This window comes from Pongo pygmaeus, chromosome 14 (genome assembly GCF_028885625.2).
Source record: "Pongo pygmaeus isolate AG05252 chromosome 14, NHGRI_mPonPyg2-v2.0_pri, whole genome shotgun sequence".
In the NCBI taxonomy this organism is placed as follows: Eukaryota; Metazoa; Chordata; class Mammalia; order Primates; family Hominidae; genus Pongo; species Pongo pygmaeus.
Window position 1 is genome coordinate 108,419,827 of NC_072387.2, and position 16,896 is coordinate 108,436,722.

The 16,896-nt window shown below is 43.0% G+C and overlaps 1 protein-coding gene across 1 annotated transcript in view; it reads right to left on the reverse strand.

The window, feature by feature from the left end:
• Window positions 1-16,896, reverse strand: part of STK24 (serine/threonine kinase 24) — a 129,015-nt gene that overhangs the window by 55,772 nt on the left and 56,347 nt on the right. The window contains exon 2 of the mRNA XM_054446404.2: window positions 13,755-13,985. Coding sequence (XP_054302379.1) covers window positions 13,755-13,985 — 231 coding nt within the window. The remainder of the gene's footprint in view (window positions 1-13,754; window positions 13,986-16,896) is intronic.

The window sequence follows — 16,896 nt, forward strand, 5'->3', positions numbered from 1 at the left end:
TAATCAACCTTGTCATTGACCTAACTCCACTGATTCCATTTACAATGACAGGGAAAAGTCATTAGACCCAATTGAAGCATATAATCGGAAAGCCAATCTCATACCAAGCCAACCAAAAATAATCAAAATTCTGTAAACTAACTTGAGTACCTAATCCAGTGCAACAATGCCTGGTCTCTTAACAGGTTACGTACATTTCTCTCAGCAGTTCCATCTGCGGTGACCAACAGCCACCCAATGTCAAAACACCAACACTTTCTAACTAACTGCACAGCTAGCAAAAGTATTTATGTATGTTCTATTATATATCATCTCATCATTTCCTTGAAAAAATCTGCTTTTCCCAGGACAAAGAAATGCCTGCAGATACCTGATATAGAAATGTGAATAATGGAAATCAGAATACTGTTAACAGTTATCTGTGTATCAAACATACAAAGAAAGGAAGACAAATCTTTTCATGAAGAGTTTTCTGCGAGTATCTCTGTTTTAAAAGTTTGATTCAAATGTATGTTTTAGATAGCCAATCAAAAAAGGAGAAAAAGCTTACCTACAAATTAGTTTACTTCTCTAAAGATGAACCGCCACAGACAAAAGGACTCGCCAAAACACCAATAAGTTTTAGGTCTAATAGCTTTTCAAAAGGCAAAAATCTAAACCAGTCACCACTCCAGAAACGACCAAGAACTAACTCCAACCACATCAGTCAATTCTCTAGAGCCTGACGGGTCTGAACTGTCAGACAAAAAGAGCAACGTTCCCACGGACCTGTGCTAGGATACAAAGGTGACAAGGAAATAAAACACAGGTCGTCAGGAAGGATACAGCTTTTCAGACAGCTGGATTCCTAATAACTGGAATGGCTGCAATGAGAACAAATGTAATCACTGCCCAGATTCACAGGTAACCGTGACCATCCACAGGTGAGGATCACAGCAGTGCTAACGAAGGAAGGTACAGAACCACAAAACCAAAACGAGGCTCCTGGCAGCAGCTGATGCGAGCACATGAGGGGAGGACAAGGACCGCCCTGCCGAGCTCACAGGGCAGTGTCTCCCGCAGCCGAAGCAGCTCCTCCGTTATCATCCACACAGTGCAATTTCCCACTCAAACACAAAGGACAGACTTGTGGACCCTGGCTAAGCTTCTGGATCTATGTCAAAGTGGGGCATAGCTACTGGCACCAATTCAAATTCAATCATTTAATACATATGAGTACAGAGGTGAGCATCGGCGAAGCACTGAAAATGCACTAAAACCACGGACACGTGTTAGGCAAGAATTTCTCCTGTTGAACTACCCAATAAATAAAGTGGCAGTGAGTAAGAATTCAATACTAGGACAAACACAGTCTTTTGAAGATGTGACCTAATACTCTCAGATTCCAGGCAAGTGTGAAACGGTGACCCTGGGCCAGGAGCCCGCAGGCCCGTCTTGCTAATTTGCTCAGGCTTTCAGGGGGACCTCACTGGACACATGCAAAGGGCGTGCTGACCTGTGAGCAGAGGCCTGAGTGCAAAGGACGGTGCTGGCCGACACTAGGCCTCCGTAGCAGCTGGGTGGGAGAGCCAGCGAGGATGCCTCCAGCAAGGCAGTGCCACTGTGTCCGCTCCACCGACACCCCATTCTCCCTCCTCAACTTTGTAAAATGGCTGAACTACTGAATAAATATCTGAAATACCCTCTGTAGAAGGAGAACGCACCACCGGAGAGAGGGAATCCAGTAAGAAAATGGGGGAGAAGTACGTAAGAGGACAACTGTCAGGTGCAGGGAAGCTAACGGTAGACCAGGAATGAGGAAACTCTGGCCCTAAATCCCAGCTCAACAGCCAAAGGACTGCAAGCTTTGAAAGCCTGAGCAAATTAGCAAGACGGGCCTGCGGGCTCCTGGCACAGGGCCACCGTTTCACACTTGCCTGGAATCTGAGAGTATTTGTCCTAGTGTTGATAGTAGGAGAAAATGAAATCACTCAGCTTCTCTGGGCCATGGTTTTCTAGCCTAGAGAAAGAAAGATAAGGGCTAGCCACCTCTAAAGGCCTTTCCAGCTCTAATTATCTTTGGCTCTGATTTCTCTGACTTTACACAAGGAATACTGTATCTTAGGGCCAGCTGAGCCAAATCAATTACAGACTGCAAATAACTTAAAAGACAAGTATGCCCAGTCTCTGCAGATGAGGAAACAGAGCCCAAAATTAGACTGCCACACTCCCTGGCTTCATTCCCAGCCAGGATGGGATATCCTGAGGCAGGTCTCCAGGTCTCCAGAGCACAGAGTCAGGAGGGCGGGAGACGAACAGAAACGTGATGGTAAATGCAGCCTCCCCTCTAACTAGGTCTTGTCTCTAGCTTCTTTTATGACACTTCCCAAAAGCCCATTGCAGATCTCTTCCCCCAACCCTAAAACCTCTATTCCAAGTCAAGCTCAAGTGGTGTTATCCCATAAACCCACATGGCCCAAAATGCAAGAGGGAAAGTACCAAAGGAGAATTCAAACACCAATGCATAACGAGTGTTTGACATTACAATAAACTCAAAAATATAAAGAAACGCGTAGCCTGCAACGACGGTCCAAGCTACCCAGAATTCTTCCTCCTCCCCACCGCTTCTTGCTACTTTAAATACTAAAATGTGAAAGGCTAATTATAAAGCTAATAGAAGAAAAAAATAAATAGATTTGTAACCTATGTGAAGCTGATGTATTTCGTATACAGGATCCCAAAGCAGAAATCGTATAAGGTGAAAAACTGATGGATTAACTACATTAAAATCAAGGATTTTTTTCCCCAACAGAGGACGCTTCAAAGTTAAAAGTAGTGTGATAAAGTCAGAGAACACACCTGTGGTATCAAAAACCAACACTAAGAGACAAGAAACATAGTAGGAAATTTCACAGAAGAATGTATTTTGAAAAACAGCAAGAGTATTTGCCTACAAGTAAACCACCAGCCTTTCATGGTCAGCAGAAAAGAACGCCAATTTAAATGCAACTACCACAAGCCCCGCTGGAGAGCAGAAATGCTACTTAGAATTTCTGTTGGGACAGAAGATGAGATCTTTCTTGGTAAACTTATTGCTATTGTCCAGGAAAGTGAGGGTGGGAGGAACAGGGGTTATTTTAAAGGGCCCAGGGGCATGTCTGTGTACACAGTTTCTGGTTCCATGCCAGTATGGCAGAGAGAAAAGCACTTTCCCCTAACTCTCAGAAAAAAGTGGTCTTAAATCAGAATGAGTTAACTTTGTAACATACTCAAAAACTAACCTTCAGGGCCACACCTCATATTTTACTCCCATGAAGCTCCCACTTAAAACAATTCACACTTTCTCTGCTTTGAAGTCCATTCTTCAGCTTTGCCAATTTCAAAGCTGTTTCATCAGTTCTCAAAGGGATGGTCAAGCTTGAGGAATTTGACTAGCGCTGGTGAGACTCATAAGAGCTCCTGTTCACAGACTAGAAATAATTTGTAATGAATTAATTTGTAATGTGGTTACCAGGCCGAAACATATAGTTTTGGGCACTCTTTTTTAGTTTCACAATACTTCATAAGTCTAATTATCAGAAAATTATTTCCTGGCTAGAAAGTTGAAAGAAAGGGAATTTGATAATCACATGTAATAAATACATTAAACTATAGAAAACTTCATAGGAGATATGAATTCAACAGAATAATCCTAATGGTTAAGAACATATATAAATAGATGCTCAAAGTTATGATTAATAGAAATGGAAATAAACATAAAATACTCTGTTACAGCTAAGAGATTGGTGAAAGAAAGTTTTATAGTATTAATGTTGCCAAGAACGTAGACAAACCATGCTCAACACAATTAGCCATGATTAGTCATGAGGGAAATGCATGTGAAAACCATGAGATACTGCTTAATACAATTTAAAAAAAACAAACAAGGGGAAATTGAAACCTTCATTCACTACCATGAGAACATAAGCCACTACTGAAAACAGTCTCAACAGTTCCTCAAAAACAAAAAAAACCCAGTTCCTCAAAAGGTTAAACATAAAATTTGTATATTGCAGTAAATTCCTCAAATTTTATGTTGCCTTGGCATCCATTTTGAATACAAGTTTAACTTTCTCATACCAGAAGCAGGGCTTAGTCACCCTTGACACGGTCTCCAGTTCTAGACCACACCCAAAAGGCCCAGCTCGCTGGCCAAGATAAGAACTTAGAGGCATCTCCTACACCCAGCAGACTGAGCTCCCTGTGTTCCATCTGCTTCCTTTAAACAGACTGCTCAGGCCTGCCCGAGAACTTACAGAGCCCCACGCCCTTGTTCCCTCTTATATAATGTATACTGCCAGTTGTGCACACTCTCTCTGTCTCTCTCTCTCTGCCTGACTCTTCATTCCTGCCTCGTGTAACCCAGGACAGAGGACTGCCCTCCTGGCCCAGGATATGTAAGTAATAAGTCTTTGAACTTGGATTTGACCACGACATATTATATGTAATATCAAAATATCACATGTACCTCAGATATCTGTACAATCATAATGTAGCCATTTTTCAAAAGCATCTTCTAAAACATATGTTTGAACTTGCTTCCTGTTGTGATGGTGTACAGACTCTGTACCCTCCATCTGAAGAATGGAAGTTGGTTCTTCAGATGGAGGAACCAACCACATTACCCCAGGACGTGTGGGAGCAAACAGTGTTGGACTCCCAGCACCAGAATGATGGCCAGGTAGTCAGACAAGACCCACAGGAGTGTCCGTCAGTATAAACAAGTTTTCCGAGTCTGGGCTCAGACCATTATGCGTGAGCCCATCCACCAGGTAAAAGAAGCATGCTGTGAAAGGCACACGGTCATCACCCACATCCAGCTGCCTTTCAGTTCCCCTTAGGGAAGGGTCGCGAGCTACTCTGATACTAGAACCCAATTTAGATGGGGGCTCCCAAAACACATTTGACCCAATAACCCCACTCCTGAGTAATACATCCAAAAGAAAGGAAAACACATCCACACAAAAACTTGTACATGAATGTTCATAGGAACAGTATTCACAACAGCCAAAAAATAAAAACCCAAATATCCATCAACTGACAAATAGATAACAAAATGTGGTCTATCCATAGAATGGAATATTATTCAGCAATAAAAAGAGCTACTGACACATGCTACAACAGAACCCTTGAAAACATGCCGAGTGAAAAAAACCAGACACAACAGGACACATATTATATAATTACACTTATATGAGGTGTCCAGAATATGCAAATCTATAGAGACAGAAAGCAGACTTGGGAATTTGGGAAGAAATGGGAAGTGAATGATGATGGGTCGAGTATCTTTCGGGGGTGATGAAATGTTCTAAAACTGTGGTGATGCCTGCACCGCTCTGTGATATACCAGAAACACTTGAATTGTATATTTTAAGTGGGTGAATTGTATGTGAATTGTAGATCAGTAAAGGTTTTTATTTTTTTACTTAAATACAGAAACAAAAACCCACAGCTAAACCAAGAGTTTAGCTGGTAAGGCTATTCTGAACAATCACATGGTAGTATTTTTTCCTTACTAACAAGAGATAGTGTCTCGCTCTGTTACCCAGGCTGGGGTACAATGGCACAATCATAGCTCACTGCAGCCTCGAACACGCGGGTTCAAGTGATCCTCCCACCTTGGCTTTCCAGTGTTGGGATTACAGGGTGAGCCACCGTGCCCGGCCCCATATTCCCACATGGTAGCATTTACCTAAAATGAATATCCTACTCCAAAGTCTAGAGTACTGCAGGGAAATAGTAAGCGTCTTATGAAAAGATACTCAAAAATCGTAAGTCATTAGGGAAATGCAAATTAAAACTACAATGAAATACCATTCCACACCTACTTAAACGACAAACATGAAAATTACTGACAGTACCCCAAACGCTGGTAGGGATGCAAAATTATACAGGCACTCTGGAAAATTAAACAGACATTAAATAGAAATTAAATACCTATCCTACTCATAAGTATTTGCTCTAGAGAAATGAAAAACTTATGTTCATACCAAAAAAGTACATTAATATTCACAGCAACACTGTTCATAATCACCAAATTCTGGAAACACCCACATGTCCTTCTATAGGTAAACCTGGTTATACACACCCTGGTGCCCTACTCAACAGTAAAAAGGAACAAACAAGTGACACATGCATGAACATGGAAGGATCCCTCAGGCATGACAATAACTGAAAAACGCCACTAACAAAAGCCACTAACAGATGTGTGATTCCATCTACGGTGCTCCGGAAAAGCCAAAATGCTAAGGACTGATGAGTGACTGCCATGCGCGGGGGATGGTTCAGGAATTCTTTGGAACGTTGGCATTGTTCTGGTCCCACGTGTGGTGGTGCTTATAAGAATCTATACATATGTTACAACACATAGGACTATACATCCAAGAGTGAGTTTTACTGCAATATTTTTTTTTTTTTGGAGACAGTCTCGCTGTGTCACCCAGGCTGGAGTGCAGTGGTGTGATCTCAGTCTCCCAGGTTCAAGTGATTCTCGTGCCTCAGCCTCCCAATTAGCTGGGACTACAGGTGCGTGCCACCATGCCTGGCTAATTATTTTTGGATTTTTAGTAGAGATGGGGTTTCCCCATGTTTGCCAGGCTGGTTTCGAACTCCTGACCTCAAGTGATCCACCCGCCTCAGCCTCACAAAGTGCTGGGATTACAGGCATGAGCCACCGTGCCCGGCCTACAGTACCTAAATTTTTAAAAATGTTACGGGGAAAAATAAACCCATACACTATACACAAAACCATGTTTTATCTATTGAAGACACACAGATTAAAACAGAAAAGGATCTTACATAGGTCGATGATGACGGTGCCATGAACTGCAAAATGTGAAAAACTCAACTCTTACCTGAGGTCCATAAATAGAACAGAGAGAAAGAAATGCAACCAGAAAATGAGCAGCAACTGACTTAGAGTGAAACAGGTCATTTTATTGGCTAGAAAGGAGTCCAAAGCTCAAAGAGGCTACTGGGAAGAGCCCTGCTTTAGCACTAAAAATACACGTCACGTCTACCGAGAAACAAAAACAAAACAAAAACGCTAAACACACCCAAAGTAAGTTGTTTTTGTTTTTTGTTTTTTTAAAAAAGGGAAAGCAAGGTACCAGCTCCTAACTTGCTTTCTCCTTCATTAACACTACTCTAATGAACAAGGTCAAAATATAAAGCCAGATAATTCTGACATTGGTCATTATCAGTTTGCTATAAAACATGCAAAAAAACATGGGCAGGTGAGGACCTCCAGTCACACAGCCCCATTCCAAATGTAAATAATGTCTCAGGGAATATTAACTTTTGTGGAAAGAGTACAAGCGTCCAAGGGAGAGTCACAAACGTCCCATTAAGACTCCACTCAGTGAGGGAGGGGCTCCCTCTCATTTGTGGGGTCTTCTGCTCAACTGAGGAAAGCGGGGTTTATAAGGAACATCAGCCTTACCGGGGTCACCGCCAACACTTATGTAATCAGTCCCTGCCTCGAACCAGCTTCTGCAGCCCATCAGGGTCCACCTGCTGCCCTCTCTTACCTCAGAAGAAAAGCATCTCTGAGATACTACCCCTCCCAGGCGCCGTGTGAGCGTTCACAGCCTCGCGAACAGAGGCTGGCGGGCCCACGCAGGGTGGACACACTGCCCCGAGTATGGACACGCCCTTCTCACGATGCTGGCAAAGCCTGCACTGGGTCCTGCCACGGACATCATGGTGGGCACAGCCATGGCCCCCGAGACCCTCCATCCAAAATGCCCTTTGGGATATTCCAAGAGTCCCAAACGTCAGCCCTAGAAATACCATTACTTAAACCTATTTTCTGGGACAAAAGGTTCATTCCACGCAGCAGTTTTTCAACAGCGGCACTGTGGACACTCGGGCTGGGTAATTCCCTGTGTGGGGCCGTCCTGTGCATGTGATAAGCATCCCTGGCCTCCAACCACACCTCCAAGTAGTGGCAGCCGAAACATCTGCAGACACCGTCACCTGTGCCTTCAGTGAGGAAAGGTCCATATGGGGCAGTGGCAGGAGGAACAGAGAGGTACACAGTGCTAGATCTAGGTGGCTCGGTTCTCTTCTCTGTTAAGACCACAGAAGCCCTTCAGGCTGCACAAGAGCTTCTCCATATGGTGGAGTCTCAACTTTCTTCTGGGCCCTTTCAATTTCATTTGTTATCTAATTCAAATAAACTGCAAATCATCTCTCCATATGTACTAAAATAGTATCTCATTTTCACCATCTCAATGAAAGCGCTGCTGGGACACTACCTTTGAAGGAGGAAAGACATGAATGAGAAAGACACTGTGTGCTCTGATGAGAATTTGAGGCATAGGAGAGTTCACCCACACCAAGCATATATCTGAACTAAAATGCTTTCAGAAACTAACATAATAACCCATCTGAATTCCTAAGTATGCCTGAAGCCAAGGGCCAATACAAGAGCATGATTTGCTATGAACTAGCTAAATGAAAGGTGTGAGTAAAGATAAAATTCACAGGTGCCCAAACAGGATACATTCATCATCAGGTAGCTAGACTAATATTTCTTCTCTGCAATGTGAAGTTATCATACAATATGGGCAAGACAGAGAATCACGGTGTTTTTCTGCAGATAGGCATAGTAAGTAGGCTGATTATTTTCTATTGTCTGAACTAGGGTGCATCTGAAAGTCAATAGGCCAGTTATTAGTTATGCGGGGAGAAGCATCCAAGACTGCAGATGGACACTGACCTGCACAGCAGCCTCGTTCATGGAGACGCTGGCCACTTCTATCAATATTTTTTACTCTTTTCCCCAAGGATAAAATGATTGGTTTTTCTATGTCATCAGAAACTACTATTTCCCCTTTGGGGACGGCAGAAAAAACAATAGAAGTCCCAAGAATATAACTTGGAAAGATGACTGTGAAGTGAGATTATAAACCTGTAGCATACCCACAATCAATCCTTTCCCAGAATAATCTGTACTTTCATACAGTACTTAGTTTTCTAAAACTCACCAAGGGACTTTCCCATATTAGTCTTCTGGTGAATCTGATGGGTCAAACTACCCAGAAAAGTTTTTAGGAACTGATGAACACTTGTAAGTCAGGGATCTGAATCCGCAATGAGACAACAGGGCATGTTTCCTTAATAATGACACTACAACAAAAACTACTATGGCAAGGAAGAAATTTGAAAAGCACAGCTTTTAAGACCTCGCACCTGATTTGCTTTGGTTAAACTGGCTTGATGTTTGAGAGGAATAAATAATTTATCATAAAAGAAAATGATAAACCTTATTTTTAGCATGCTAATAATCTATTTTAAGACTTGTGAATTTTGAGTCTGTCTGGCACAGATAACTTAAAATTTTTTTAATAAGGGAAAATCATCATTTACTAAAAATCTGCTACATGCCAGCACTTTACATACATGATCTCATCTTTATAGTAATCATGGAAGTATATCTGCATTTCCTCAAGAAAATCAGCGGCCCAAACAGCGACCAGTTCAGTACCTGTACTAGAATCTGAGACTAAAATCTTGGCTATAACTAAAAGTGAATCTCAATATGGACATTCTGATAGGCTAGCAAGCTCCCCAAAACAACCCCCCCCCAAAAAAGGTGAGATTTGTAAGTGCTGAAGGGAATGTACATTTGCAAATGGTGCACAGAGAAAAAACAGGTCAGAATCCTGTACTACACCATCCTGTTCTCGTTACAATTATGTCTTCACTGCCTAATTAAAATATAAAACCAAAAAATTCTCTCTCCCCTCCTGCACACTACCCCATAACCTACCCAACCCCACACATAGGCGGTTTCATTTTGACTTTGTGGATGGTACTTCAGTGGCAGAAAACTCCAGGGGTATAATGGCTGGGACATGGAGGATTCTGGTTAAGTATCCTAGCTGGTTTAATTTCCCAAAAAGTAAACACTGAGACTACAACGGGTGAAGTTTTTTCCATGGTCTGTGATCATCTTCAAGACCTTTCCAGGCCTCAGATCCATAAATATTGGGGGGGGAAAAAAAATCACTGTTGTATCGTTTCTTCTCCTCCCTAAATTCTAGCCCTTGTTTTTAATCTTCAGGGGAAAAAAACATGCTACAAAGCAATTTTGTGACTTGATCACTGCTACTGTCAAAATTAACACCACTCACCAGATCCTTAGTAACATTCAGAATATTTAGACCACTTTTCTATTGTTTTAAATCTCTTTTTCTAGACTAAAGGAATGAACCAAAACATAATTATGAGACCTGTGAATGCTAGCTACCCCAACAATGAAGAAACCCATTTCTGGTAATCTCTTCTTTGTCCCGGCCTGCTATATAAAAGTCCCTTAACACAGGGTGAAATCCTAAGGCCGTCTCTCCAATCACCCTTAAAGAACTAAGAACATTAGCTCTGAACGCTACAGGGAGTGTTTTAATATGACAATGAAAACCACATAGAGCACTATTTTCCAGCTCTGTGCCAAAGACCCATTTGTCTTACAAATCCATTTAATCTGTACCCTACCTGACATTAGGACCACACTTTTTAAACCTACCAAGACGATGGAAGAATGGCCTCTGACTCAGGAGGGTCCTCTTCTGGGCCAAAGAATTTCATGACACTCCATTCCACAAGAATGGGCAGACAGAATTACAGGTCTGGACTCTTCTCCTGCTCAATTATAATAGTTAATTATTGTTTTAGAAGAGCAGTTCATGATGTATGTAGCCAAATAAGACAATTGTCCTTCACATGGCTTTAAAATCTGGGCCAACTTTCCACAATGGCCACGTTCTTCCAGGCATTCTTGCGGCAGATACTCCCTAAAGGACAATCTGCTTAGTAAAACACAGAGAGCGCACTGGATAAAGCATCAACACTTTTCAACCTGCCTGGAGGCCATCAGCACCTGAAGGCCACTCCCTGAGCTATTCCACTTCCTACAGAGATGAAGTGACTTTGAAAAGGCCAGCCTGCTGTGCACACAGCCTGTGTCCTCTTCCCACGAAGCACACGATTCAATGACATTTCTTAGCCTCTCCTGGGTCAGGTGTGGTCATGTGGCTGAGTTCTGGCCAGGAGAACATGAACAGAAACAATGTGCCCTACGTCCAGGCCTGGGCACATAAAAACTTCCCACACGTGAGCCTCCATTTCTCCCCCAACACTGACTTATGGCAGCTGAGCACAGCCACTTATTTATCCAGTAAGATAAAATGAACTCAGGTTCCTGAATCAGTGTCTGAAGGAAAACAGCCCACGGATCAGGGCAACCACTGAGGAAGAGATACATTTCTATCATGTGTGAGTCGTTACACATTTAAGGAGTTTACTACGGCAGTTGACGTTATGATAACTAAACAAAATACCGGGGCAACCTTAGATCAAGGTTAGGCTGATCTGGAACCTAACGTTCTAGCATTAGCAACTCAGGCAAGAACAGGACCTGTTGGATGGAATCTCTAGATACGTGCAGATATGTACTGTGGCCACTATATTTGGCCACAATAAAGCAGTCCATTCCAGCACGCAATAAAGATCGTGCTAAGGAGCTGAGGTTGAAGAAGATGTTTTGAACCACTGATCCTTAATTTCCATAGTTAAATATTAGCTGGTATAAATCACCAAATATTTGTCAAGATCTCCACACTTCCTTCGCCAAAACCATCATAATAATTCATATTAACATACAACATCAGCGAACCACATGAAATCCAACTCTGAATTTACTAGAACACTACTGCTGAAGTAATTTCACAGGGAATAGCAGGCAGTACAGTGGACAGAGTCCAAACTGAGTTTCTTTAGCTGTTTGTTTTCAATCAAAATTTAACATCGAGGCCAGGCGCAGTGGCTCACGCCTATAATCCCAGCACTTCGGCAGGCTGAGGCAGGTGGATCACCTGAGGTCAGAAGTTCGAGACCAGCCTGGACAACATGGTGAAACCCCATTTCTACTAAAAATACAAAAATTAGCCGGGCATGGTGGTGAGCGACTGTAATCCCAGCTACTCAGGAGGCTGAGGCAGGAGAATCGCTTGAACCTGGGAGGCGGAGAGGGCAGTGAACTGAGATCGCGCCACTGCACTCCAGTCTGGGTTACACAGCACGACTCCATCTCATTTAAAAAAAAAAAAAAAAAAAAAGAAATGTAACATCAATTTGCTGGCATTCCTCCACGGAAGTCACATGTGTAGTGCTTTCGTTTTTGCTGTGTCAAGACCCAAACTGGGTGCACCACCGCAGCAACATTTGCTCTTTTTGTTGGCATTCTTCCTCCATTCTTTGGTCCTGGTTTCCTTGGTTTGACCTCAATGGATACCTTAACTGCAAACTACCTTCACTGCATATTCATTGCAGGATAATTTAAGAGATGAGGTATGAATAAATGCTACCAAGGAAGGAAAATACTCATTAAGTACCTACTACATGTCAGGTACTTTCACATACTTAATTCCATTTAATCTTTGTAACATATGATATATACCATAATTTTCCATTTTGCAAATGAGAAAGTGGAGAAGTTATTAAAAAAAAAATGAAAACTCACTCAAGGCCACACACCAAAGTAAATGACAACAAGATTCAAGTCCTGTGACACCTGACTCCAAAACTCACTCTTTCCATTTCAAAATGCTACATTTGACCTATGACACACTGCTGTCCTTTACACAAGGGATAAAAAAGTGATCACTGCTCAATTTTGACTTCCTTTAAATATCCATTTTAGTAAATCAATGGTTCTCAAAATGCCCATCTTCTGACTTATACCTTACTATATTTCTACAAAAGCAAAACCTACACGCTCCCTTCTCACATCAGAGCAGCTTACAAGTTGTAACTTAGAGACTTTAGAGGGTAAGGCCAGGGGAGGAAGAGGCCTGGCCCAAATTATCCAGGTTTATCGCTGCCTCCCCTGGAAAATCATCATTTCTTTCTTCATAGTTCTGTATTCCGCAATAATTATTTCAGAGCGTTTTTTTTTTCCCCCACCAATTCTTATGATTTCTAAAACCCCATTTTAAAGGTTACAACATTTTTAAGTTCAGTGAAACAGGTATATGTTGAGGAACCTGAAACACAAGGAACAGTCATAAGCCTTCTTAGTGTTGTAACAGGATTGTTCTATGATGTCTAAAATGGTAAAATGGTGCCATGCAGGATCAGAAAAACATTTTTAACACTATTCTTTCCCACTTAAAGAACGGAGCGGCAGTGCAGGACAATTTTTGTGTAGTATTAGTATAACTACCATTTTATTTAAGTAATTACCAATTTACCTAGCATTCTTAAAAGTCAAGTGTAGATAAGCTAGCTAACTAACCAATATTATCAATTCTCATCAGCAGTTTTTAACAGCATTAAATTAAACCACAGCTGGTAAGTGAGAACATCAAACGATTAACATTCTTGAGTTGGTATGAGTTTTTAATACTAATCATAAGCAGTCCTAAAATTAGGTGAATAACTGTTATAATAACTTAATAAGAAACAGTTTTTATGACAAAGTCCCACTCAGAAATACTCTTCCTTATTCAAAAGAGAATTAGAACATCAAACACTTTCACCACAAATATTTCTATAGGAGACATTTGAGATGCTGGAACTATCAAAGCCAGGTTCTTTTGATCACGAAGGTCAAAACATCTCTCCTTGCTCTGAAACCTGCTGTGCTGTATCTTATCAGAGTCCTTCCCATCCCCTGCTCACACCTCAGCCAAGTGCTGCAGAATGGAAAAGCACGTTATTTTAAGCCTTACCTTCAGGTAGGATCCATAATATTTGGTTACATATGGACTGTCACACTGACTCAGCACTGTGATTTCTTGTTGAATGTCCTCTATCTCATCTTCAGCTTCTTCCAGATCAATGATCTTTATGGCAACCACTTTCTGAGTCCGATTGTCAATGCCTTTGAACACCTCTCCAAAGGAGCCCTTCCCAATTTTCTCTAGTTTTGTAAAAAGCTCTTCTGGATCTGCCTTTAGGTTCTGTAGAGAGAAGGAAGAGAAAAGGGAAACTTTAGTCCCTCATAGCACCACAACTCCTTTGTCAATTTTATGTGTAATGTTATAGACCACACTGTCTTCCAGGGACTCATCTATTTTCTGTGTCTAGCAACAGGCTGGTGGTGACCACAGCTCTGCAGGTTCAGGACATAAGATTCCTAGGTCTCACCTACACATGCGCATCAGACTATGAAAGGCAGCAAGCATACAATAAGAACAATTACCCAGCTAGATTAGAAAACATGGAAAAAATGCCAACTCTTATATAATGAGGGTAAGTTAAAATCTAAGCACTTATCGGAACGTTAGGATACACAGATTTATCGAAAAATCACTTGTCTAAGCAAAAATTCACTTTTCTCCCCACCCAATCCCCAAAAGTTCCTGAATTCAAATGGATTTTTACTAAAATGTCAACCAGCTATATCACAGAACAGAAAAAAAAAATCATACCGTAACTATGCATCTTCATGAATAGTACTGCCTTCACCAAAACGATAACAATCTAACCAGATTCCAGAAAACAATAAGCAGCCTGTTTTCTTTTGTCACATAAATGCTGTACCCCGGAAATAGCCTCTAAAAGCTCTTAACCACCTGATTAGTTACACATACATATATAGTATACATTTCCAAGAAGGCTAGCTGTCAGAGCTCAAGCTCTCATCCTAACAGCTATACGGTACAGAGTCGTGTGAACAGCTGAGTACTCAAAGCGGGCAGTAACCTGTCATCCACAGGGCCTGTTTGTCAGGAAACTGAGAAGCGATCCTGATGCTTAGCAAGGCAAGACAGGGACGCTGCACATCTCCCCACAAATAACTGCCCAGCTCAAAATGCCAATGGCAACCCGGTGACAAGTACTAGCCTAGAACCCCACAGAGCAAGGAAGGATTCTAAGAGATGCCACCGCTGCAGACACATCTTCCCTCAGAAATGATCCATAGGAGGAAGAGAATGCCGGGCCAACCCCTCCAAATCTATCAGTCCTTTGAAGAAGATGAACTACTAGGAAAAGGAACAAGCACAGGGAGGAGAGGGAGACCTGAAAAGGAGGTAAAGAAAGAGAACGAGGAGAAGAAACATGACACAGAAGAGGGTATCCACAGAGCGGTGCATGTGAGGTGGGTCACACACACAACACTGCAGCAACAGCGGTGCCTCATGAGTGAGGCGAGCCTCAGGGCCCATCAGGGGCCACCCAGCCACAGCTCTCCAAGGTGAGACACACTGAGTTCCGAGCAGCTGCTCTCCAAGAGAACTGTTGAAAGCCAGTCAGCCCATTTCTGGTTTGCAGGCCTTACTGTGCTACAGCATGTCCACCATGGCAACAAGGTACATATCGCCACAATGACACGTGAGCGGATAGCCACAGTGACCTCCTGCACACAGGGGCGCAGAGCCCCTGCCCCATGTTTGTTTGAGGCTGCACATCAAACAATGCAAAAGCTCACAAAACCCACCAACCATCTTAGTACAAAATGAACCAGGCTTGTGTGCTGGACATATACCCAACGGGAAATGCGTCCTGGGGTTACCAAGAGAGCAGGACAGGCCAAAGACCAGGCACTGAGTGCTCAGCCCACACTGGAAGGTCATGGCCAGCATAATCCGAGGTCTAACGAGTGGCCAGGGATTACAAGGACTACAGTTTTAGCCATGATCCCCCTTGGCTCCTAAAACGCTACACAAACATCCACTGCGTTAAAAATAAACCTATCCAACTTCGTTTCCACTTAAAGTACTGCACTAAACATATCAATTGGGTGATTAATCGAGAGGCATTTAATTTGTTTCCTGAACAATTGCTCAACTGTTTTCAGTCACGGCACTACATTTCAAACGTCTTATGACAGTCATACTTAGGAGGAAGCCTGGCTGTGTGTTTACAGGTTTTAAAAAACACAGTCTGAGACCCCTGGGTTTACCAAGATAGTCAATGACCCACAGTCAGAGCCCAGGATAATTTCCTCAAGTGAAGACTGTTTTTGGAGCTAGTGAGCAGCCCTACAATATCCTCCTCTTCCTATTTTCAAGCTTATCAATACCCCAGGTTGAGTATCACCAGTCATTTTTGGGAATGCCACAAAATGCCCAGGTGAGTACCTCCCACCTGACTCCCCCTACACGCGGCCTTGAACCTGCACCTCCACCTCCTCTAACACAAGCTGCTAAGATGAGAAGCTTTCGGGGAGGCGGGGGAAGCAGCGCATCCTTTTTTAGCTATAATGAAACATACCCGTTTTCAGCAGCTACTATCCTCGCTGCTTTCATGCCCTCTCCCTTACCGTGCTCCCTCCAGGATGAGGTAGGGTGGCCCTCCTTTTATTCAAGGCCAGTCCCCAGGGCTGGGCTCTGGAGTCCATCCTTCTCTCCTCCAGGACAAGGCTTCGTCAGTAACCCCCTTCTCGCTCCTTCTTCCATTCACCCCTCTCTGCTGCCTCTCTGCCCTTGGCAACATGCTCCAGTTTCTCCCATTTAAAACAAACGAAAGCACCCTCCCTAACCCAAAGCCCTCCTCCTCCACTCTCTCCTTCCTCTGGAGCCCTGTCAAAGTCATCTGGACCTACCCGGTCCTCCCCACCACTGCAGCCTGGCTCCGCTCTGGCTCCGGTCACCAGTGCTGCAGTGTCGTGTCTGAGCCTTGTCAACCACGCCCTCCCCCTCCTCTGGGTAACTTTCCAGTCCTTTAGCATCCACAGCCCCGCTCCCGCTGGCTTCTTCCAGTCCCCCTAGTTCCAGAAGGATCTTCACGCAGACTCCACCTTGGCTGGCCCTTATCCCAGGTCCCAGCTTGGGCCTCTACTCCTTCTTCCCAGGAGTGCCCGGTAGTTTCAGGGTCTGGGGCCCTTGTTTCCCAAATCTGCCCGAACAGAATCACCTGGGACATGTG